This window comes from Larimichthys crocea, chromosome XV, assembly GCF_000972845.2.
Source record: "Larimichthys crocea isolate SSNF chromosome XV, L_crocea_2.0, whole genome shotgun sequence".
Lineage (NCBI taxonomy): Eukaryota > Metazoa > Chordata > Actinopteri > Sciaenidae > Larimichthys > Larimichthys crocea.
The window spans coordinates 23,311,390-23,338,015 of NC_040025.1; the positions used below are offsets into that span (position 1 = coordinate 23,311,390).

The following is a 26,626-nucleotide window of genomic DNA, read 5'->3' on the forward strand; positions in this document are numbered from 1 at the left end:
GACACATCTTTAACAGTTGCATCTATCTGAACTTGAGTTCAACCCAGTCTCTACTACTCCCGCAGAGTCGTTGCATCAACCTTTTGACTTTGAAGCTGCTGCCAGATCAGGGAGGACAGCCAGGTGCAGGCTGTGTGTAGGGACAAACCCCTGACCTCCCACTGATACATGTTTACTTGTATGGGAGTGTGTATTGCGTGGGTGTGTGTCCGCATAAAGTCATGCACTTCAGAAACTTAACAGCAGTGGTTTTCATTTTGTTTAGCGTCACTGGATTCAAATTCAGTAGTTACTGCGATCAGACGTATTGATTTGAGTAGCATGAATGACTGTTTTTGCTGCAGTCTATCACAGTCTTGACATTTCCTGTTCGGGTCGGTACATCCTTTAATGTGCAGACATGATGTGTCGACAGCAGCAACAGGAGCGGGTTTGGAGACAAATGTAGTGGAACAAAAGGTGATGTTACATGTGGATTCCCACAGGAGACATGGAATTTTTGCAGTACTGGAAAATCGTCTCATGAGTATATGAGATCATTAGGGACCTATTCATCTCAAAAGTGTGATGCAGCCTATGTTGCACTGGAATCATGAAGTTGTACATGTGCTCCTGTTTTAACACATAGACACAGAGTACATACATAATTTAACAGTATCACAGACTATATTCAAGTTTCTCTGCCATGTGGCCGTGAAGTTACAACATCAGCTGTAATCCTGGTGTTACCACAGAATGTCAATACCAATTAGGTGAATAAAACAGACATTATGAATTATTTTTGCAAACAGACCCCACTTTATTCAATAAAAAGTAAACCATATTAAGGGAAATGAAGCTGCTGACATCTCATTCAGGAATTATTTAGAGGAAAAGTAGGACACTCAGGGTACATGCTCATTGATCCAGCACGCACAATAGAAGGATGCTACATGCTGTGAGTGTAGGGATGGAGGCTAAAGACAAATAAAGTGTAAAAGGGTTCAAAAGGTGTACGTTCAGCTTGCCTGTTTTTCAGCACAACAAGCAACGAAAGCCCCTTCCAGATGTTTAACAGATAGATGAAGCCAGAAAGTTTTACCTGGCCGGTTATAATCTGAAAACATCATTAGTTGGTTTGTGGAGAACTCTCACAAACCTCCCTGAACTTCTAAGAAACTGTAAACTGCTGAAAGCTTTGATCATAAACCTCTTTGTTAAGACAAACTGAGGCATTTCAGGGTAATTTTCCATAATGATATGGCTTTTACTGATATTTGTTGTTTTGTCTCTTTCATCCGTGTCCTTTTTTCTTCTTTTTTCATGTGTTTGATTTGTGTTTTCTCCTGTTTCTACCTGATTTTAGGCTTTGTTGGGGGAAGTTCTTTGAAAAATACTGCAGACATAAAACTCATTCATCCCTTTGGTTCCTTGCTTCATCTCCACCCTGATTTCATACTGCTTTCTCTCCTCTTTCTGCAGACCTGCTGTCCACCAACAGGTCGTCTATCTTCAGCGGTCATCATGGCCAGCTCTCTCTTACTGCTGTCTTCCTCGATGAGTACCGTGACCGCCTCTTCCTGGGAGGTAAAGATGTCTTGTATTCTCTCCTGCTGGGACCTGCCAGCAGTGAGTCCAAAGAGGTGAGTTTTTAGTTTTTTTCTGTTTTGTTTTGCTTTTTTTGGAGACATTAAATAATACCAGGTAAAGTTATAGAGTTATTAAAGAACTGCTATGTATTCTGCTCCGCTCTGTGGATGGATATGTTTTGTAAAAGGTCAGTTAACTGTACAGCCTACATCCATCATTCCATTTTGATTTAGGTTGCAGCGACTCTGCAAGGGGTTTCAATCTGTTGAAGGTGATATATGACTTGAAGAGATAGGCGTAGGACTGTGTGTAGTTCCAGAATTCCCCCTTTGGAGAACATCTGTTAGAGCACTTTTTGTCATAAATCAGCTATAAACGTGGTGACTCAGACCTGAGCAGCCATTTTATTTTATACGAATGCTGTTGCATCATCATTTTGGTAACAGAAAACAGTGATGAAAATATGAAATGAAGCTTCAAGAAAGGTCAGTTGTCAGAAAAAACACCTGTTTTCTGGGATAAATTTCAACTGTGTGTTTTTTTGTGTGTGGTTTGTTTGCACCTCATGCTCTTGTTACTTCCACCTAAACATTCACATGCTTCCTCTGCCAAAACCTTTCTACAATCTCATGCCCACTGCAGAGCAGGAACACCAGTAAAAGTGCAGCTTGTCGTAAATCAAGCGTTGTTTTTCCATCTGCACCATCTGTACATTAATTTGTCATTAAGGCTTGTCAAACGGTTGTGCTATGAGAGTTACAGTTTCTTTGGCTCATCAGAGAGACATGAGAGATGAATTACGACCCAGAAGTCAGATATGTTAACTGTGCTGCAGATTTTCTCTGTCAGCAAACACTGACTAACAGAGAGAGATATAACGCTCTCGTGCAATTATCATCATATCAGATTCAAAGCCATGTTTTCTTTCATCCATAAATATTTTTGATTTTGAAACATCACTGTTTAAATAAGGTTTATTAATTTTGGGAAGAATGGCAGGGTTTATGTCACTGTGATGCAGTGCTTCATCAGTGTAATGAACGTCTTGTTTAGGTCAAGAAGACACGACACAGTATGTTAAATATTATGGAAAAATGTATCTCATATTTGAATGGAATTCATATTATTGTAATTTATTCGGTGGAGCAGAAGATACAGATTTTTGGAATTAGGGAGTTATTTGAGTTAGATTTTATGAGGTTTTTTTTGGAACACTTTGACACCAGGGAAATGAGCCGATTTAAATTAAAACAGGATTTCATTTCATCTCCATGTGTATCTGTAGACGGATAGTTCTGGGGAAAAAAGCACATTTATGCATTTTTTCATTTATACCTTTCAGTAGGGTGCCCAGTAGAATCTGTGTTCCATTAAACTGGTTCCCAGTCAGCAGAACAAAAATAACTCTAAAACAGAAAACCTTGATGTGATTCAGCATTTTAGTTAAGTGCAGCGGTGTGTGTGTGTGTGTGCATGTGTTCATGCCACGGTCAAAGAGACCGCAAGGACACAAAGTGAATGGGTGAACAGGGAATTTACGTACACAGAGAGCCAGATGTCGTCCACCTTATCTCCCCTTTAATTCTTCTTCATCCCCCTCACAGCCTCCTCTCACTGTTCTCTGTCTTGGCTGACGATCACACGTGAAGCTTGCTGATATTCAAGTGAGCTGCAAGCCATTTGCCCCATGCTTCTATCAGAGCCAGCCGTTGTGAAATCTATCAGAGATGCCAGTTCAATTAAAAAAAGGTTTACAAGATGTCACACATCTGCCAAATACTCCATAAACCAGTGCAAACAGAAGAAGAAAATAAAAGTGCTTGTCTTCACAAGAGAAATTATCACTCCAAGAAAACATTGTTGAATCAATTAGTGATTTAAAAAAACTCAAGGGCCAGGAGCAATTACTGAAAGCAGGAGCAAACAGCTAGCCTGGCTCTCTCATACGCCCTCCAACAGCACAAAACTCCTTGAAAAACACAGATGATATTTTATATTTTTATTTTGGCATGGATTAAACTCTTCAACTCTTTTTGTTAAGGTCGGCTAACCATGTTTTACTTCTTCAGAGATTTGGTTTATCGATACTCTCAAATCTCTTTTGGAAAGTAAATGAATACATTCAAATGCCAAAATGTTTAACTTTTCCTTTAAATGGAGGGTTGGTTTAAATTTAAAGATTGGGTTGATGCTTTGAACAAAGTACAATGAAGATTCAAACCACTGTGAAATCAAACACACACATCAAACTTTCCAGTTCAAACTCTGCCCATCAGAGTTTACAACATTTCTTTGGCATATAAACTCAGCTTGCCACCCTTTCCACTAAAGCTCTTACCTACAGTGTAGTAAAATTTGAAATAGGAGTAAGGTGAAAAACACAAGGCTTTGGTTGAAAACCAGTCAGATGGCAGTGAATCAGTGTACCCAGCATGTTTCTGCCCAAACTGGATCCAGAATTCTGAATCAAATCTGGAAAGTGGAACAGTTCGTTTAATGATAACTATCAAGAAAAAACTAAAACAAATATGCATTTAGGTCATATAAATGTTTCATATGATAGAGTAAATATTCCACTTCATCCTGGCTAAAACGTAAACAGGAATGATTGGTATTTAGGTTCTTATTGTTTTTTTTGGCCTGGAAACATGGCTTTGTCATATGCTTCAACATGTTCAGACAAAGGGTGTATTTTACTCAGTCTTTGTTATATGCAGTGCATGTTGTGTTGCTGTGCTCCCTTGGTGATTTTGGAAATGGCTTCTAGCCCAGTTCATTTAATTCTAGACTAATCTCTTTGGCCTCAAAAGAATACAACGTATAAAGTGTCGTGTTGATAAAAGCAGAGGTTGTGTTGAAATCTAAACCTTTTCCTCAGGGACTACATTTTTTTCCGAGTTAGTTTTAAGATTTAACAGTTCAAAGGTTCTTACAATGTCTCAGACCAGTAAATCAGACAATTCTTGACTTGTTGTATCGTGATTCAGTGAAAAATGAACTCAAAGCTCCCCATGATTCCATCTGTCTGCTTCTGTCAAATTTTGGCTTTGACTTAGCAACATTGAACTGTCAAAAAGACAGATGATTATTTGCAGAAATTCTATCTCTTATCTTTGTTGACCAAAATAGAAAAAAACTCACTTGATTACATTAGCATGCAGCGTAAAGTTTGCTTCATATGGTAACTTGTGTCACAGCTATTTTACCGCCTTTAAGTAGTCGAGTTATAGTAGAATGCTTATGAATAATATGAACAAAAGTACAATATTTACAGGGAATTAGAAATATATTTTACGTGCATAGATTGTAAAAAAAATAGTTGAATTGATCACATCAGGCAGTTCTTTAGCCTCTTTCCTCACTTGGTATAATGTGAATTTATTTGTGTCCAGGGTACTGCAGGGTTTTGTATTTATTGCTGGTTGCTTGGCAGCTGGCTCGTGAACAAAGACGTTGTTTGATGATGTCTGTCTTTCCACGATCTTGGCTGACTTCGAAAGTATTGTGTCTGTAGCTACTGTACTGACGCTGCTGAAGGTTCCTGTTTAACTTTAGATTTAAAAGATATGATCAATTTCAGCTTCAAACTTAAAGGAAAGGACCATCCTGCTTGTCACACTTGTTTCCAGCTCTAGATAGATTTTTTTTCACAGTTAAAATAAACACTGTTCCAAGTTCAGAGATCAAAGACATAAGAAACATTAATTATGTCTGAGGGTGGATTAAAAATTAAAGAGGACTTTGAAGAAGCAGAATGACACTGATGAAGTGTCAAGAAACAGTTAAACAGAGGGCGGAACACTGATGGCTGTTCGACCATACTTCCTAAAACATGCGTAATGAGACTCCTGGACTGTGGATGGAATATTGCAGCACACTGACTCAAAACACTGCCAGCCAGGTTTTAGGAAGGGCCTGATTTCACAGTATATCAGTATCAGCCAAGCTGCTTTATCACAGACTTTGTGTATGAGCTCGACCTTTAGACAGGGACAAACAAATTCATCAGTCCAGCATCATGCCAAATATCTAGACCATGTATTATACATTTTAGTCAGGCATGAAACAAGTGATAATTTCTAATGGGTTCCCACAAATGCAAGCCAGCTTTTAGACAAAAGTAGGTCCGAATCAGATGGTGTGAAGGTGGAGCTATGTATCAAATGTGTCCATAATATGCTGAGAAACCTGGTCAATTTTGTGGCTCTTCCAGGTTGTTTTTTCTGAAATTATGTTTTTTTTAAAAATCACATAAATTAAAGGGGGCATATGTTGTTTGGATGACTATGCAATAAAAGTAGTAATAAATAACCTAAAGTGTAAGTAAGGAAATACATAGAAAACGGACATTTGCAAATTATGTGAAAACCTCAACATATATTAAAAACTCTTTGAAAACATACAGAAGTTTGAATCCTACATAACAAAACAGAGTTGATATGAAATACATTTTGCTAACCATGAAGATATTAATATTTTGCACTCTTCTTTGCAAATGTACACTGCTTATACTATTACACAATACACCATATTTTAGTATATTAGAAAGGTTAAGTATTTCCAGGCTCTTCAGTATCACATCCTTCATCCAAACAGGACTTGTCAGAGAATTTCAAGCTGTGATGAACTGGGATTTATGACAGTGGAGATAAAATCTGTCTCAAACTTTTACTGCTGATATGAGATTTAAGATGTGAAACAGCAGAACGTGGTTCAGTTTTGAGCCAAAAAGGCAGAAACATTCACTCATTCTTTAAACTCAATTTACATCATCTCTGTGTTTATATCACTTTATCACTTCCCATTCATACCCACTAAATAGCCGTTGCCCCTTGACACACACACACATGCTCACCATATAAACCAAACGTAATCAGGCGTAGTAATGCAAGTCAGAGCCGCTTGTTTTCTTCTCTGGTCTCTATTCTCCCTGTTAGCCAAAACAAAGCCAGTTTCCTACTGGAGCAGACAAAGACTTATTGTCTCAGAGAAACCCTCCGGACTACTGCATGAAAACTACAGTATTACATACGTCATTAACCAAATACTGAGCCAGACTTTCCCCTTCAGTAGCAATATCATTTCATTTGTCATTTGCTGAAAGCAGTGAAAACAAATCCCATTGTTTCAGGTCCAAATTTTATTTCATGCTTATCAGAGCTTCAGGTCTTCTCCTCAATGAATTGCCAGAATGAGAGGAAGACTTTGGGACTTTCCTAATCAGGCATTCGTGGATTTATACTGTGAGAACTTGAGCTGAAAATTGAAGAGATTTATATTTATTTATTTACATTTTTCTTTTTTAAAGCTCCAGATGGTCTTGTTAGGATACTCTGAGGGTTGAGCTGAACACAACTTTACCGTTTGTTTAAAGCAAAAAGTCTAACTTCATTTCTTCAGACTAAACAGAAGATCTATACTGAAAGGGACTTTCTTTGTTTACTATGGGCTACATGTACTTGGCTACTGTAAATGTAAAGGTGTTGATAATCACATATTTGAGCAGCAAAATCATGTAGCCTATTCTTCTGTGTAAAAATAACAAAAAAAAATTATTTCACATATTTAAAGTTTGTTTTAGATGTCAACCTCAATATGCCAAAATTGTGAGATACATATCTGTCTCTGAGATATCCAACTTCACACCAACACTATAGAAGTGAAAGAAATCTTGTTTCTGGTGTCCACAGCAACATCGATTTCCCAAAAACTTAATGTCCCACTACTCCGGATTACTCACAGAACATCTTTCATGGGAACTTTTTATTATTCAGAATGAGTTCCAAAGAAAACTGGTCAAGACAATGAATTATCCAGAATGGCCGAGACATTGGCCATTATTGCCAATATGTTTATTCATAATTTGGGTCAACTGAAGGTTTTAAAATATAAAAGTGGAATGATAAATGTGTCTGTCATGTCTCAATCAAGGTTTCAGCTTTCCAAGTCAAAAGTTAACTTTGGCTCTTTGTCCTTTATTGTTTCATCACATGCAGAGGATCTGCTCTGCTCAATTAGCCTGTAATTGCAGGAAAAATAATTCTAATTTAACGACACAGAGGCTGATTATCATGTTTTGATTGCATTAACAGAGTAACACAAAGCCTGTGTGGGTACATAGAACCCAGATTGCATTTTGTAATATGGCTGAAAAGGTAGTTGTTGGCATTTCTTCACAGTTATGAGGTCATTTATCATCTCATTTGTTTTCTGCTTTCTCTCTTTCTCTTTCTTCGTAGATCTATTGGCCTCCATTACCCGGCACAAGAGAGGAATGCATTCAAACTGGGAAGGAACCACAGGTAAGACTGCCAGCTCCAGTCCAGCCTTTTTAACACCTTTTATTAAAATACTGAATGTGTTATTGTTAGATGGTGTTAGTTCATCTTATGGAAAATTCTTTTTCACTTCTTCATAGCAAGTCGAAACATTTGAAACTCTCTCAAATCTGTTCTATACTCAACTCATACATCCACATGTGCCTTTCTATTGACTATGTTTTTACTCTGTTTGTAAAGTTTGCTTCATATTCAGTCTGAACACACACATAGACACTTTTTCTTTTTCCATTCCCAGTCTGTCTGTTCTGGGAGTTTCCATATCCTGTCCTGCTTCACCTGCCCTCTAGTTGTCCTCGAGTTTCCATTCTCTAGAGATCCCCAGCTTAAGCAGCATGTACAGTATAGGCCACTTTTTAGCCAGCCTGTCTTTGGATGATTTTCTCTGTTGCTTTGCTGCTTTAGCCTTCAAAACCTGTTTCCTGAATACCTGTTTTATTACCAGCTCTGTTGCCAATGTCCTGTCTGTTTGCTGATTTTTTAATTTGTTTGCCTGGCTTCACCGCCTGTCTTTTTTGTAAGCCTTTCATTCTACCAGCTGAGCCCTGCAGTTTAATACTCAATCCTGTTTCCAGTTACTCTGACAGTAGAACGTGGTCAAAAATAAACCCAATAGACCCTGCTTTTTCCATAAATATGGTGACTGCTTTGACCTATGCTGTTGAGCAGCTCCACACTTTTCTTTGCCAAAATGGCTCCTGTTAAGAGCAGAGAAGCAGCTCTCAGCATGGCACTTGTGTCCTCCAAATCCTGGCTTGTCATGTTGGTGTACGGGCTTTCAGAGACTTTTGGCTTCTCTCTGTGGTTTTCCTTTTTATCTCCCACTCTCTGCTTGACTTTTTCCAGTTCTAATTCATTGAAAGATGCTTGAGAACCACGGTACAAAATATTTATGCACTCGTGGCACTACAAGGCCCTTTTTTTTTAACAGCAGTCCCCAAGTGCTGGGAAGTGCAGAATATGCCTCTAGCAGTATAAGCAGTAAGTGTAAGTAAGTATACTGTAAATGACTTACACAGTTTAGTACACTTCAGTTTCCTACCCTGCAGCAACTGGTACTCTAGTCTCTGCTTCCTCATATCATCAAAAAGCTACAGTAAACTATAAACTAGAGACCATAAATGACTTAAATATCTATCAAGATGATTTAAAACTTTAAAAACTACTTTTAAAGTTGGCATAAATATTTTTTTTTTTACTCAAGAGAAGGTGAGGTGCAGAGAAAGAGAAGGCTTTTAGAAGATTGTAGTTGTAAATGAAGACTTTTATTGGTTCTGTGAAGGAGGACAGGGAGGCAGGACTGCATCTCTTAATGGCCGCTCAAAATACAGTGGGGGGAAGGAGAAGATGCAATGTATAATGGAAAAAAAGAAGGTGACAGGGACGCAAATGTACAGGAGGAGAGACAGCGAAAAAACACAACTGGAAGACAGTGTTGATCTAATTATGACCATGTTTACAACAACAGAAATGTGGTAAGGGAATTTCTGAAGAAACCACATCAAGAATGTCAAGAAACAAACCATTTCAGAATAAATTTCCAGTTTCAGAAAATACTACTATATTGGACAGAACCAGCTCTGTAAGTTGTTTACCTCCTCGAAAGCTGACTCAGTTTGTATGCCTGAAGGAGGTTAGAAAGCCAACTTCACAGCACTAAAAAGGAAAGAGACAGATGTGGATGGGGCAAAGAGAAGTAAATCAGTTAATGTCTTTAGCCATGAGGCTGTCATGGAATGGCAGTGGCAGTCTGTTGGTCAGTCCACCACTTTGCTCCAAACTGAGATACCCAAACAATTTCTGGATGGATTGCCATAAATTTTTGTGCAGACATTCATTGTCCCCACCAGATGAAACCCATTGACTTGAATTTGCCCCCAGCAGGTTCACATTTGTGGTTTTGCGTCAAATGTCTCAACAACTGTTGGACTGATTGTCATGTTTTTTGACATTCATGTTCCCCTCGGGACTTGTAATTAGTTTTGTGATCCCCGAACTTTTCTGCGAGCGCCATCATCAGGTCAAAGTTTTACTCGGTTCATCACCAAATACCTGCAAAACTGCTGATATCCATCAACCTCAGCTGCACTTTGTGATTAGAAGAGATTCAGTAATTAAGTTTCTTTTCCTTGAAGTACTGAGACATCATTAAGTTTGATCCCAGTTGGAGAAGAAGCTCCCAGTGGTTTACGTGGTGCTCAGCATACACACTAATTACTGATTTAGAAGCACACACACTCAAAAGGATCACACTGCTGCAAAAGTCATAAAACTACTATAAATTTTGTGCCTTCTTGTGCTCATTGCAAGAAGTCTAACAGCCGGACAGCCATCTGGAACTGTTTAGAAGGTGTATGTGTGTGTATGTATGTTTCTGTGTTTGAAGTGGCAGGTGTGTCTTGGGTGTCTTATATCAGTTTTATTAGGTGTTTCCTCTGCGTGCTGCTCACACGGCTCACACGTCACTACGTGTGTGTGTGTGTGTGTGGGTGTGTGTGCTACTGTCCACAGTGGAGAGGAGGACTCTTAATCCATTATTAGATAGGTCTTAAAACAGGATGTGTGTAAGTCTACCTTACTTGTGCCAAAGGAGTCATAAAGAGTGTGTGTGTGTATGTGTGTGTGTGTGTCTATGTGTGAAATACTGTGAGTAACAGATAGAGATGTTTGTCTGCTCATGTTAAACTACACAGAAATATTTCCACATTCCTTCACGTTTCTCGACGTTTCTCCGTTTTTTGGTGTCAAACTAGATGGATTACTGCTGCATCCCAGCTACAAAGCAAAAGACACACACGCACACACACGTTCTGTCTCATATGTTTGCTGTCTGCGCCTGTTAAACATAACTGAGTTTGACAAAAAGTGGTAGAGGTTGAAAGGTGAGAGGTCTTCACATTGTTTTTTGACTTGTGTGTGTGTGTGAGCACACACGTGTGTTTGGTGAAGTGATGGAGGGTTCTGGGCAAATTATGGAAAGACAAAAAAATGTATAGTTTATTCTGTTGCTGCACGGCTGCCCTCAAACATGCATTGACATTAAATGTGTGAAAAATAACTAAAGCAGGGGCATGTCTTTTTTATCTCTACAATGAAAGCCTCTGCCTAGACAGCTTTCTTCTGACAAGTGTCTATACCACCTTAAACATGTTTTTACTGATAGCGTTTCCTCCCAGAGTCACAACCTCATGACCTTCAACATCATTAATTACAGCTCGACAAATAAATAACAGGCTGAGGGGAGGAACTCTGTGACTTCTGCCAAGCATGCAGTGTCTTGCTCTGGCTGTTAACACATTTTTCTGATTTATGTATCTGCATCTTCTGCTCACAGTTGGATTGAATGCCTGATCAGCTAGTCACTTCTTCTATCTCTAGTATGCAAAAATGGTGCATTACATACATTTATACATTATAATGCTACACATGTTGAGCACAAACATTTTGAAAGAGTAGGCAAGTTGGGCATTTTAATGTGTGCATAATTTTGCTTTGAGAAAACAAGTGAGGCATTGTTTTTTACATCTCTGTGAACTCCAAAAAATGTGTACTTGTACTGTAAACCTGTGGGCACAGTTCTCTGCTTTGTTCTTTCTGTAATCTGGCCTCTCTAATGGCTTTATCAGAGCTGTGATCTGTTCCACTTTGAATCTTGACATTTTCTATCTAAGTGTAAGAAAGTAATAGACTGTCCTGTCTAGAAAAATGATCTGAGCTTATGCTAAGCTCAGAGTCTTAAGAAGGTTGCGGTTGGTGTCCTCTGTTGTTGGGTTCTTTTAACCATGAAGGTGATTTATCCCTATTCTTAACAAGGTAGATTTAGTCTGGATTTCTGGAGTCATTTGAAACAAAGCACTGACAAACTACTTCTTAATACCACAGGTGAATAAACTGAAAATAAAGTGATTTTGATGTAATTTAAACCCCCAGTTTATGAAAGTGGATGTTCCTGGTTAAAACCATCCAGTCGGCTGGAGCCTTTCTGTTTGTAGAGTTTGCGTGTTCTCCCTGTGTCTGTGTGGCTTCTCTCTAAATGCTTCCTCCCACAGTCCAAAGACATGCAGGTTAATTGATGACTCTAAATTAGGAGTTAATGTGAGCTTGGATGGTTGTTTGTCTCTATGTGTCAGCCCTAAGATGAAGTGGCAACTTGCCTAGGGTGTACCCACCTCTTGTCCAATGTCAGCTGGGAGCCCCCTACAGCCCTGATAAGGATAAGCACTTATGGAAAATGGATGGATGGAATTCATGGAAAGAATACAGGAGTGAAAATATAATGTGGCTAAACTGTCTATACTGGAGATCAGTACATCTCTCCAACATCATTAAACAACACAGTAGCACTACAATTTGAAAACTTCCTCTTTCCATTTAAGAATGCTACCTTAATATAATCCCTCCAATTATTTGGGACTAAAGTACTCTGTATACAATCTAATTCTCTACATTAACTTGCGCATTAGTAAATGTTTTGTTTCAAGCTAAAGGGCTGTTAATCTCCTAAGTTTGAAAGTAAACTTTACTTTTTAGACTGTACAGAGCTAAACAGTAAAACATGTGGGCTCCAGATTTGGGAGAATACAGCAGCTCCTCTTTATGGGTCCCTAATGTTTTTTGTTTAATATTAATGAGAAAAAGATGCCGCAGAGGCTGGAGACACAGAGACACAGTGCGGTCTGTCTCTGCCCGTCTGGGACTCTTTTTGTTGCCAAAGTGTTGGTAAATGTTGGTTACAGCTGTCACGCCTGCCCGGCAGCCAAGTAGGTGACTGTGGTTTTCTGTCCTAAAGTTAATATTTGATTGGTTACTTGATGGGAGGAGATATTTGGTAGATATTTTGGAAAAATCATCTCATGGACTTTGGGCGAGGCTTTCTTGCCATGACTGAATGTTTTGAGTTCTATGTGGAAATCAATCAGAGAAAGCTGGTTTCTTCTTGGAGATCAAACAGCTGCCGAGCGACCAAAGACTGAGAGAGGCCAGTTGGTCCAGCTTTGAACTGCTTTATGATGTTTGTCTATGATGTCCGATTCACTGTAGTCTTGTGCATGGGCATATTTGTGTGTGTGTACATGAATATGCTGGCCCTTATATCCTGTTAGTATTACGGAATCTGACTTCTCTCCACTGAACATTGGCTGTTTACACTGGAAATTGCTCTCCGTGTCCAAACTTGCCTCTCCCTGCCCGGCTCAGCCATCATAGAACAAGTTCGGCTGCTGGAGCCTTCTCTATTGTTAGCTTAATGATACCTCTAGCACTGTGCTCCATTGACATTGCTAATAAACTGTCTAGGATGACGAAAGTGAATTTCTATAAAGTAAAATCAACAAAGCAGCTGGTCATTGTTGGCCCAAACGTCTACCATTCATCTCTAGTGTTCTCTCAAAACAAAGTGATAATTAGAATTAATCTAATACAAGCTTGCTGATAGCACACCCTTGGCATGCTGATCTGTCAGAATTAAAGTCCAATTCCGACCTGGCACGTCAATAATAATGGCATTATTTACCGTATGTCTTTTTTTTGGCTAGTAAACATGGTCTGGCTCACAGCAATTTATCAATGCACTATTAAAGAAACTTTAAATTCTCTAAAATATCAGCAACATGCATTCCACAATGTGCCAAAAAGGCTGGATCTATGAGCAAACTTGGAGAAGAAATATTATGAAAAACATTTTCCTGGTCCTTGAACAAATTTCTTGAATGCATCTACTGTATGTATATTTAAACATTAATGTATCACCGCCAAATTGTGATGCTGTGTTAGACGAACCGTAAACAAATCAGACTGTGATTAAAATGATTTGCAGCCTGTGGTACTTGTACTGCTCATATTTCTCAAAATAAAGACCACATTTAGCCACAAACTATTTCTTTCTGTGACAAAAAAGACATTTGTCTCCATTCCCGCTCTCTGGAGTTACCTCTAGTTCTCTTCTTGTTCAGCCCAAGTTTTTCTCTTTCAGTGGACTGAAAAACACATTGGAAGAGTCTATACATTCTTTATCCAAGTTGTCGTATCAAATAAACGTTTAATTAATCCATTGGACTGGATATGGTTCTTCATCCAGTAGTACAATTTATTGAATGCTGTTGGACATGATGGATGTGATTTTGCTGTTTAACTTTGAAATCTTTGTTTGGAAGCACAGTATCCTGCTGTTTTATGCTATAAAATCACCATACTCCATGGGAAATCAGTTTTAGTATTTCAAATCTTAAAGGCCGGGATAGGCTGCCAGAGGTCTTGGCATTGTCCTTATTTGTTTATGTTAATGATACATATGTCCCAGAGCCAATGTAGTAATAATTGGATGTTTAAAATGCTGTGCATACCAATTTTAACCCCCAAGGAAAAAAACTGTGGTTTGTGTGGGCAGTTTTAAGGTTTGAACTGAATGAGCAGCTTGCTATTGCTGGGAAAGCGTATTAGTGGTCAGCCATCCTCCCCTTGATATTCAAAAGGTTAATAGATGAACATTGTGAGCTTTTGTTTCCACCAATAAAGCCCTGACCTTGGCTATTTACGCAGCGATAAAATATCTCCATTTTCAATTCTGGCGAGATGTTAAGACAACTCCCTGAAATCTCCCAACGTGAGGAACCAGGTCTAGTAATCAAACCACTTCATTTTGTGTTTAACACCACTCCTTTTATTGCCACTTAATCTCAGTAAGACCACACAGACATGTAAAACCCCAAATCCCAGGGTGGGAGCGCACAGACATATTTCCTCCTATCAACATTTCATTCCACTCTTTGCCTTTCTCGGCCACACAGATCTCTAAGACAACTCCCTGAGTAATAGAGCGGAAACATTGTAGAGACAGATTTCAATGCATTCTCAGTCCACTTGGTAGATTTCCTAGACCTCCTATATCCTCTGTAATGAATAAAGACATAAAATAAAGCCCAGCCTTTCACTCCAGAAGATGATTCCAGTATGCTGGAGATAAATTTTATACTGGTTTGTCACAAGTAAAGCAACAGAAATATATCAGCAAGTGCGAAATCCAGATGCTCCATTTTTGTGTAGACTGAATAATTAGCAGCAAATTTGGATTTATTGAAAACATTCTTAATACAAATGTGTTTCCGTTTAGTTTTTTACTGGTCTGGTTTTGTTTGCGCAGAGCCATGAGCCACGGGGGAAGGTCAACACGATGATGTAAACTATGTCTCATACTGCAGTGACATGGTTTACATCAGGTCTACAGCGCCTCAAAGCACTCGAGGAAATGATCAACAACATTTGAGCGTCTCACTGCGACTTCTGCGAGAGGGACCTGGGCCACACACAAACGCAAAATGACAGATTTACTAGACTCATTCATGAGACTCACACGCACTTGTAAAAACACAAAAATATTTGCACGTGCATGCGCTCATGTGTAGTGATCAGAAAAAGACCTTCACACACGACACAGCGCAGATACGTATGGATCACGCTGAAATCATTGTGTTTGATATTTTGGACACATTAGTACTGTACACATTGTGCAGTCACACACCAGATGCTCATTGTGCACATATGAGTTTGACCTTGTTAACTCGAGTAAATGACACCCAGCCGACCCCTTCCTTCTCAGCTGACACCCTTTTTGTCATCTGCTGTTGTTACAGACAGGAAAAAGGAACTATTCATGCCCTCTGCTTCCTCTGGACCTCTGTGTAGTACAGAAATGTCTTGATACTTATTTCCGCAGTCACCACGTCTTTTGTTCTCACTCATATGTGTATGTCATCAGTGTGTGTGTCTGGCCTTTTAACAATGTCCACTTGAACTCCTTTGTTGTTTACATTCAGCTTTAACAAATACCTAGTGAAGAGTATTTTATTACCTCTTTTTTAATGCTCAAAGTTAAACTCAGAATTATCGTTGGTGTCGTCATAAAACTCACACATCATCACATTTTCATTTTGGCACCCAGGCATTTCTGATGTTCTGAAGTTCCTTTGACCCGAACTTGATGAAACTTGTTCTACAATATCAACATGTCACTTTGGCTGAAATCCAAAAGTTGGAGATACAAGTCCTATATGGGACACTGAGGCTATCACGTTTCATCTAATAAAGCTGTTTTCTTGGCCCTCATTAAAAACATGTGGGATCAATAAGCCTTGTTAAGAAATCGTTTTGGTTTTCTTCAATACCCTGAAAGTCAACTTATCTGCATTTGGATGACAGTTATGGTTGCAGTGTGTGATTTGATTTATTTATGAGGCCTTGTCTGGTGTGTGTGTGTGCATTTGTACAGTATTATATATGTATAAAACATGCGTGCAAGAGTAAATGTTCACATCCTGCACCTGTGAAATGGGAAGTTATACACGGTTCTTTATCTATAGGGTCAGTACCCAAATTGAGAACATGATGCAGTCTATTCACAAAGTGGTGCAAGGACTTAGCTACGAAGCTACTCTTTGAGTGAACTTTCTGTTTAAATCACGGAACATTTCATAAAAAATATATCATACCTTTTCACATATTTCTTTAAGATACAAGGTTTTAATGTAATGTATATGTTTTGCAGACGGAGTGTGCCAACTTTGTTCGCCTCCTGCAGCCCTACAACCGCACCCACCTTCTTGCCTGTGGCACCGGTGCCTTCCAGCCCATGTGTGCCTTCATTAACGTGGGGCACAGAGGAGAGGTAAGCCAGGGTGAAGAGTTTGGAGGGGAGGGGCACCTGTTGATGAAAACTGTGGGGCCCTACAAAGTATCTTGGGAGGAGGAATATCTCAGCACATCTGTCATACAAAAAAACACTCACAGACAAATGCACATACACACCCATGAAGACATATAAACACATAACTCCTATGTGTTGGCAAGTATATGTGAAAAATAACAATTAGTTGGTGTTTGGAGGCCGACTCATATTTTACTGTATTGCTGCACTGTAAATTATATTCACTTTTTATGCACTGTGTAGCCTTTAGAAAGACTGATATTGAGGTTTACTACTGCATTACTCTGAACTCTGAACAGTGTTATCCTTTTACATTATCAGTCACAAACTAACTTTGGCAACAATAAATATCTGTAAATCTCAAATGACAGTGAGATGAGAAGAACTTGAGACTGATTTATTCAGAGAACTGAATAAGTTGCATCTGGCATACTTTTGGCTAATGTTATTAAACATCTGTTTACCCAGACACCCAGAGCAACATTAGCATTTATTTAGAATTGCATTTCCATCCACCAGATGACAGAAGGAAAGAAATATTCAGTGTTTAGCTACATGCTCCACTATGTTCCCCAGTCTGTCACTAACTTTGTGGACCTGCTTGTTGGTGTTGGGTAAATAAAGCACACAGTTAACTTGTGTTTGTTGGAAAAAGCTGTCTACATAGATTTATGGTGTATTGGGGAATTGGTAAAAGCTGGCAGACTGGACTGTGAGTGACGTGCAGACCAGAAAGCACAAACAAAAGCCTGAAAGAGTTTAAAAGGTTTGGTGATCATTTTCTGTGGTTTGGCATTACAAGAAGGCTTTTTATGATTCTGATTTAGTTGTTTAAGCCAAATATATGGCTCAGTGGTGTTTAAAGTTACTGCAACAGTACAGACCAGTACAAAGGCGATAAAAGTCTCTGTAAAGTTACAAGGAATGATTGTAGTGTGAAACAATAAGGAATGAATGGGTGGCCTCTAAGCAATCCGGTGGAGGAAACCCAGCCAGTGGAACAGATATGGTTGGTGCCAAGATGTTTCTTCTTAGAAAAACACAGATCACACTGGCCCTGCTCTGTGCTCACATCCCTGGGGTTCAAGGTTAAGCCTCAGCAGGCAGCTCTGCCATGAGTCTTTCTGTAGAGCTACTCAGCCGCAGAGTTGGGCCCTCTATACATCTTTTCAACTGCACAGGCTGGCTCTCTACACAGCCACTCAGCTCAGTGGGACCCTCTGCAGAGTCTCGCACTTGGAGCCATTTGAAAGACAAGAATCAATGAATGGAGCCATTAAGACAGACTCGTAGTTCGCTATTTCACGGCGGTCCTCCAGATCGCAGCCCACTGTGCCGCTTTGCCTTTCCCAGCAGGAGGGGGGGTCAAACTGGGCATGAAGAGAGAGGGAAGCTGGATGTTGGTAGAGCTAAGGAAAGGAAAGGAGACAGAGGGGTGGGAGAGTACCAGCTTTTTAGTCAGAAGAGTGTGTGTGTTTGCTGGATTATGTGTGCATGAGTACAGAAGGTGCACTGCAGCATTTTTCTGCGTCTTGTGGATTTAGGTGATGCTGCCTCTCGCTCAATCTGTCTCAGTGTGGTTTTTGGATTCCAGGTTTGGCACATCATGAAAAGCAGCAAATGTCTTCCTCTGCTAGTGATAAACAACAATATGCAGTGGTCTGCATGGATGAGAGCTAGGAAAACAAAAAACTGGAGATACAAAAACAAGTCAGCTAAATCCTTGATGGGTGATACTGAGCAGCCATGGTATGAAAAGTAGGTCACCTGTTCTGAATCTGAATCCTCAGATCTGCTTTTTAGCAAAGCACTTGAACTAATCTATTGCTGGCAACCAGTCAAACCGTATGTGTATCTGTATTGTGGTGCAATTATTCAGCCATAACCAACCACAAAACAAGGCTGATTTTCAGAGTGATGGTTCAGTGCCTTAAGTGTAGGTCTGTGTTGCATTACACTTGCAGATGTCTGCAGGTACAGGAGGGAAAAACTAGATTAACATGCACAGTTTGAAGCAACACATAATCTTTATACATTAAGGAATTTCTGCCATGAGCTTAAGTGTGTAAAATCTTCTGTTGCTGGCTATTTTATGATGGTGAAAATAGCGCAGCTGTCCTCACAAACACTGCAGCATTTGTTTTACCTACCCCAGAATGCGTGTATGTGCTTATGATAGATAGATGTGCAGGTGTGTATGAAATGACTCCCAGGTTGTGTCAGTGTCAGTGTCCTGACTGATGTTAAGATACTAGTTGTCCTCCCACACTGTGTGTGTGTGTGTGTGTGTGTGTGTGTGTGTGTCCCACCATCACTCACACCACAACCGCGTCCTTTCAGCTCGTCGGAGTGTCTGTCTGAATGTACGACACCACAGGGAGCCTGTCCATTTATTTAACCAATCGTTACCAGGCAGAGAACACACACCTTTCTGTTTGTCTGACCTCTCGAAGGGACCAAGTCTGCGAGCCTTCGGACTGGTCTCTGGGTGGGATGACCTTTGACCCTCTAGGTGTTTCATCTCAGTCAGGGGCCACCTTTCCTGCCACCTTTCTGTCTTGTATTGCCACACAGATTTTACCCAAAATATCTAAATGCAGCAAATAAATGTCATCTTAGGCCCATCTTACATCAGCTGTGTCAAAGTGAAAAAATAGGCTCTCTTACTGCCAAACAATGTTTTGAAATTTTATAAGTACTGGACAAGCTGCTATTGTTCTGTAGTGTCATCTAATCCCAACTGTATTTCATGATTTCATCCAAAGATGAGAACAAAGAAATGCCTTCAACAATATTCTAGTACACCAATCAAATGACGTGCACTTTGGATGGAACAAAGAGTCAGTAGTTTTCATATTTCTGGGAGGTCATTAAAAGCTTTCTGAATCACCAAAACTATTATGAAATTGTTGAGCAATGATATTTAATTTAATTTGTAATAGTTTTTCGAATAAAAATGACGCTATTTCTTGTCAAAAACAGTTTCTTGCTTTGAGTGCGAAAACAATGTTTCACCACATGACGCTCAGATCAGTTACTAAAATATAAAATCTGTGTCTTTGTGTTTCTGCTTCACTGCATCTTTCTCACCCACACGGGCAAACTGTAGTCCTCATGGTGAGTGACACAGCTGCCTGAGCAGCGTCATACACGTGAAAATAAACCACCATACTACACTGACGACATACAGAGGACCACACACACACACACACACACACAGACGACATACAGAGGACCACACACACACACACACACACACACTCACACTCATGCAAACACATGTAATCAAACAAAACAAATGACACAACGTTGAACATATAAATATGCAGCGATTTAGACAGAAACACACACAAACATGATGAAAGACATGCGCTTTCAAACATAAATAGAAATATATAGAAACAAATGTGTAGAAAGGCAGAGATCGACATACGCACAGCGACACAACAACTGACAACAACAACTGACAGATTGAACACATTAGAAGACACAAATAGCCAACGGGCCTCCTCAGCAGAGCTATATTGTAGACTGAAGTGGTTTAGATGCTCCATTATTCAATAATAAAAAAAAAAAAAACATTTGCCTCACAGTTCTGCTTTCTGGCTCTTAGAAAGTAACTTGCTGAGTAATACACTTCCTCTCACCGTGATGGCAGACTTCCATGACAACCTTTGTAAGTGCTACACATGGGACACTTTTCAAGTCCAGTGGGGAAAAAAGCACTTTAGCAGAGCCAACAGCATTAATGTGGATAAAAACTGGACTAAAAAGATTGAAAGCATAATAAAAAATTAATTGCTAATAAATCACTCATTTATTCCCATGCATGTTGCCTTTGGATCAAATCCCTACAAACTGGAGATGAATGAAGCCTCTTATTTTACTGCTTCTGCTTTTCTGTCATTTTTGATCAATTTCTCGTCCTTTTACTTTGCAATTTATATATCTAATTATTATCATAACTCTTAATCAACTCTTGTGCAGCCTCACTCTGTCTCAACCCTTGTTCCCTACTGCATCTCTGTTGATACCTTTTTACTGTCTTTCACTTTCTTTTAACGGAAGAGAATGAAAAGCAAAGAAAGATTAAATGAGAGGGCGAGATTCCCATGCTTTCACTACAGTGAGAGTCGAGTGGTGAGAGAGGGAGCGCAGCCATCCTTTGACTGGACACTGAGGAAAAAGCCAAGTACAACATCATTTCAAATGAGGTTTGTCTGTTGGCCAAGTTGCCTCTAAGATGCTTGAAGTGAGGCCAAACTGTAGACTTTTAGATATTTAAGATGCTTTAAAACCAGATTACTACACTAAATGTGCAACTTACTTTTATGCAGTATTGAACTGCAAATGTTAAAGCCTGGATAATAAAATAAAGAGATAGGATTTAAACGTGGGGCCCTTGACAGAAACTTCAACTTTAAAAGGGCTGCCCTGGTTAATTTTTGCACAAAGTTGTACAATTGTACTACTTCATGCAAACATTAACAGTGGTGGAGGACAAGAGGGGAGGAAGATGAAGAAAGAAGATGAGAGGCTGGAAGGAGCTGGGAGTACAAAAGGTGGATGCCTGTTTTGTTCAACTCAGTAGGAGAGAAGAAGAACAATGGGACAGTGACAGAAGTCAAGAAGCTGTTTTGCAACTGGGTTATGATGTCATTAAAACTGAAAGTCTCACTTTGTTTCTCCTGCCACACTCACTGTGTTCTTTGTTTCTTGTACTGATGATGGCCAAATGTTCTCACAAAGATCAAAAGACAAAGAAGAGATGAAAGATGTACTTGCATCTTAGCTTAACATGTAGCTCAGCTGACATGTATCAGGGTAGTTGCATCACTTTAATGTTATAATCTGGTATGTGAAGTGTAATCTAGGAGTTTATTTGAACTAAACTTAACTTTGCAGAGCAGTGACGACTATGGACAAAAATGCTAACCTTAACTACAAAACATTAGCCACCATAGTGGTAGTGTTTTACCAGGCCAAATAAGGCTGAGTGTATTAAATGCATTTAATTGTTAATGAAGTCCAACTTTTTATTTGTGAGAGGAATCAATGATATTTTGTCTTTTAGAATGTACACAGACTAATTTAGGGTCAACATTGTTAAATGATACAAAGGTGCATGTATGTGTGTCAGTAGTCAGTTGTCTCCATGGTTTTGTAGTGGGGGTCCTAAAGTATTTTGCTTGGCACAGCGTAGTACAAAGTGGCCTGGATGTCTCTCGCTCTCTGTATCGCAGCACTTGTGTGTATTTGTCTTGGCAGAGTTTGGCCAAAGTGACTCTGACAGTCTAATCAGCCGCACAGGCAGCTGTACCATTCCTCCGGATCATAATGAGATAACACAGACACACACATGCACACACACACACACACACACACACACACACAAATAACCCCCAAACTGCACAGGTTCTTTCATATATAAGACGCACGAGTGTGCAGTGAAAATCTGGGCACAGCAGTGCATAAACACACGCATACAGATAGTCAGAGTGTGTCAATCCAGAGACACACTCACTGCTGGAGAATGCAGAGATGCAGTGACGTTAACAAGAGAGCAAAGAGGTGCTGAAAGAATAAGGATGACTAATGAGTGAACCTAAAGTGGTCGGCAGAAAAAGAGATGGAGTGTAGGAAACAAAGCAGAAATTCAAGATAGAGAGAAAATGAAAGTGATTACTTAGATGGGAGAAAAGAGGGAAAGGGTTCACTTGGTGAAAAAAGGGCCAAAGAACATATTTACAAAATGATATTCAGTTCAGTATATCTATGATAGAATTTTTTGTCTGCACAGAGAACATCATCTTCTGTTTAAATTGTATATAAATAAATAGTCCTCATACTTTTGATATACAAGACTGGAAAAAATAAAGACAAGATATAGGCTACTTTTTGAATATCCCTCATAATCTCAAATTTAAAGTAGCATGAGTGTGTGAGTATAAGCGTGCTGGTGGGGTGCATATGTTCACCTCACCTGTAAATCTCATTTAAACCTTTTTGTGAAAAGTCAAAAATCTACATGTGGATCAAATAACAAATGAACCGTCTCTCCTCATTTCCTCAGACCTGTTGGATATGTCAATGTATATTTAATCTTTCTGTGTGTTTCTGACAGTACCAATTTGCTGTGTCCATGTTACTCAGCACGTACTTTTCCACGAGTTTGTCTGCACAAACAGAACTTCATGTGCGTGGGTGTGCGTATTGTCCACTGTCTTTCTTACGGTATTTTTATCCCGCTGACTTCAATGTCATCATCTCCCCTGTGATCTCTGTTCAGTCGAGGACTCACCCTCCCAGTAACAATACCCCATTGTCTATGAGAGGAACAGACACTCATGCACACTGAGTTCACTGTAAGGACAATTAAATCAGTAATATGGACTTGAATCAAACATGAGGTCTTACTGTAGGTCCTGTCGACTTTCATTCCTTTTTTTATCCTGGAAATTCGCATTGATCACACCCAGGCTGCTCTGGCAGAGACAGACTGGCACACCAATGTCGCTGATGTGGGAGTAGGAAGGCTAAAAACAAAAGGGCTTTTGTCCACGGTGACCCTGTTTTGACCTAACAAATCACGCAATCCAAGGATGTGGTTAGTGTTTGTCAGGTGAACTTGACTAACTGGTGAATGACGAAGAAAGAGCCAATCTATTTAACTTTAATTGATTCCTTGCTTCCTCACTGCTGGAGTCACGAAAGAGGATTTGGTGCACTTTGATGTAGAATTGTGATCCATAAAATATGTAATTTGTTTTCCTTTTTAGGTTTGGAGGCATTTCACTGCGTACCAAAAAAAAGAGAACTTTATGAGTCATAATGAATAGGGTACTGGTTCTGTCAACCAGGACTAATATTTACTTTTATATTTACTTGGTCAGTTACTGCACACCATGTGAATGAGGTTATGACCCAAAGAATCTGTTCATATAAACCATCAAATATATTTTTCTGTTGATGAGTATTGGATTTTAACTGTATCTTTCATTTCATAACAGTGTTTTATATTTTCTTTTCCTTCGTTGCCTTGCTGCATCCAGAATAGTCAGCACTAAAGGTTGACCTGACCTGTGTGGGAAACTTGTCTCAACTCTGGCAACTACACTGATCCTGCATTTCCTTGTTTCTCAGACAATGTCTAAGTTCTCAGACAGATGTACAGTAGAGTTCAGTAGAAGGACAAACAAAACTATAACACAGGCTGAAACTGAAAACATCTCTTTTACTTACTAACAGGACTTTTTTGTGAACAATAGGACAAAAATGCAGATGAGTACCTTTCAGTTATTGAGGTTAAGTCCTCATAAAAGGTTGGTCCACTGTGTGGCTATATGAGCTAGACTTTTCTTGAGCTAAGATAATTAATGTCAGGTGCTCCAGTAGACTGAGTAGACCTGTTCCTAACATAGAAGACTTTCCACATGGAAGGATTAATGAAGAAAATATACTTCAGTTCTTCATTTCAAGTCCATAGTCTGAAGCAAGTTGATGCTTCTGGAATGAACGACTTATAACCCCCCATGTGTCTTTTTCTTCCCCAGCATGTCTTCACGATGGACCCTACAAATGTGGAGAATGGGCGAGGGAAGGTTCCACATGACCCCAGCCTCCCCTTTGCTAGCACCTTCAGTGGTAAGTCCCATGTTGTTTTGTCTATATTTCTAAACAATATCCCAGGTGGTTTATGGGGCTAATATGACTAGGGAACTGGTTTCACCAGGTAACTCCTCTTGTTTCCTGTCTTACTTTTCGTTGTCAAAATAAATCTCTATCACTATCACTCTGAAAATAAAAGCAAAAGAAAACAGAGGATATACGATCCAAAGAGATGGGTGTGCTATCCCAGTCCAATTTGCACAAAGTCTTTCAAAACAAAATATCAATTTCAAGTTGACTTGCTGTTACAAATCTGTCAAATTAACATTGTCCTCCTTGTAGCTCGGTATTCATTATCCACCAAATCTAACTACTTAAAAAACCAAACACAGATCTCTGTTTTGAAATGATAATAACTCTAAGAACAGCAACCCGGGAAATCTATTTGGCTCTGACACATAAACACATGTACACACTCTGTGCTGACAAGGTGAAATAGTTCTGGGTGTTTTTGTCTGAATGTCATGAGGTATTTACTTTGTGGAATAGCGCTGATTTATACCAGTGACAGACAATCCTGGGAGCCACTAAGGGTGGAGAGGTGTGTGTGTGTGAGTGAGTGTTTGCATCCCTCTATCCCACCTTCCTCTCCCTGCAGCTGGGTGCTTTCAGCACCAGAATTTATCCCATATTGCATCGTATCTGGCAAGAAAACATTAAATTAGTGCCAGACAGGACCTCAGAAGAGATTAGTGGACACACAGATACAGTACAATACAAAGCTGTTGAGGAATGCCTGGAGAAATGCATTATAGGGGGAGGATGGTGATTTATTGACGGTTTGTACACCTGCAGCAGTTTCAACATCGAAAAAGTGGAAAACTCAGCAGATCCGTCAACCTCCTCAAAGTCAACAGTGTTGCATAAGATGGCCAGACAGCTGGAGTTTACTCTCCTGTTTCAAGACTGTACCTGAGTCTGACTGACTGCCATATTCAAGATCTGTCTATGATTATGACCACTGACCGCTCCATGGATTTCCCCCATCAGGAATCAGTGTTGTGCAAAAAGCAAAATGGTTCCTATTATACTATGTTGTATACTGTATCTACGTTCCCAGTGACATTCAGTAACAAGCATATAAATAGACCTTGACCAACATGATGAGAAAATAAAAAGAGAGAAAAAGTGAGGCCAAGAAGGAAGCAGTAGAAGATGATGAATGTTCTAATCATCAGCTATCAACCCAGTAATGTTCTCCCATCTCCTATCTCAACTTTTCCCAAAATAAATAAATCTCAGCAGATTCTGTCATCACCAGTTACTGTATCTACAAGTGTCCGTTAATATTTGCTTATGTGGACATTTGAGTTGACTGTGTGTGTTTGCGTCTGCTTGTCAGGTAAAGAATGATGTGTGTGTGTGTGTGTATGTGTGTGTTTTTTTAACCATTCCTACAGCAAAATAGGATAAGAAGAATTCACTTAAACCCATGACATCACTGAAACAATCTTTGACTAGACGCCATTTCTACATTGGTCAGGACGCTGGGAAAAATTCAAAACAGTTGTGTCTTTAATAAAAGCAAATAGGATTATTCTGAAAAACTACCTCTCATAGTTCTTCATTATCTTAAAGTTGTTGTAGTGATTTCTGTCATGAGCTGATTCCAAGCTTGCTGAGGTTTCTGTTATGACAAATGACAGATAACCCTGGTTGCTAAAGGTTTTTTCGAGGTTCATGCACTAAATGTGCAACAGGAAATATTTTATTTCTATTTGCAGGAAAATCAGTTTTATGAGTTGTTGAAATGTGAAGTGAGTCCATACCTACAGTCTCAGCGGAGGGTGTACAGTATGAATTGAGTTTGGGGTTTGGATAACCCTCCCAGTGTTCTTTATTGGATTTGTTTGATTTCTTCTTTCCTTCCTCTTCCTCCACCTCATTTGCATGAACTGTTTTTTTTTTCTTTGTTATCCATGATTTCCTTATTGTTCTCCTATTCCAGACATTTTTACTATACCTAATCTCTTTGCCTTGCCTTTATCACTGCTGTTCCTTAACTTCCCTTCCACGTTTTTCCCATTCCCCTTCCTTTCTATCCACAGTATTTCCTGTTGTACATTTTCCGGTTAAACATTTTCTCCTTCCCCCTGCCACCTCTCTCCCCGCTAGCTATAGGTGGAGAGCTGTATACGGGACTGACGGCAGATTTCCTGGGTAGAGACTCCGTAATCTTCCGAAGTATGGGAGGACGCTCCACCATGAGGACAGAGACTGACCAAAAACTGCTCCATGGTAATGTTTCACTCTTTTATTAACCTGTTGCATTCAATACAGAATGCAACAGGTAATAAGAGATAAAGTAAATATTATTTTCATATTAGGACACCTGATGTGTGTGTTATCATTA

The 26,626-nt window shown here is 39.5% G+C and overlaps 1 protein-coding gene across 2 annotated transcripts in view; it reads left to right on the top strand.

Annotated features, from left to right (window-relative positions):
- Positions 1 to 26,626, top strand: part of sema3bl (sema domain, immunoglobulin domain (Ig), short basic domain, secreted, (semaphorin) 3bl) — a 61,742-nt gene that overhangs the window by 17,175 nt on the left and 17,941 nt on the right. For both annotated transcript variants that reach the window (XR_003463818.1, XM_010740897.3), the window contains exons 2-6: positions 1,462 to 1,622; positions 7,809 to 7,871; positions 16,447 to 16,566; positions 24,159 to 24,249; positions 26,389 to 26,511. Coding sequence is in view for 1 of the 2 variants with exons in the window: in XM_010740897.3 (XP_010739199.3) it covers positions 1,462 to 1,622; positions 7,809 to 7,871; positions 16,447 to 16,566; positions 24,159 to 24,249; positions 26,389 to 26,511 (558 nt within the window). In the remaining variant the exon portion in view is untranslated. The remainder of the gene's footprint in view (positions 1 to 1,461; positions 1,623 to 7,808; positions 7,872 to 16,446; positions 16,567 to 24,158; positions 24,250 to 26,388; positions 26,512 to 26,626) is intronic.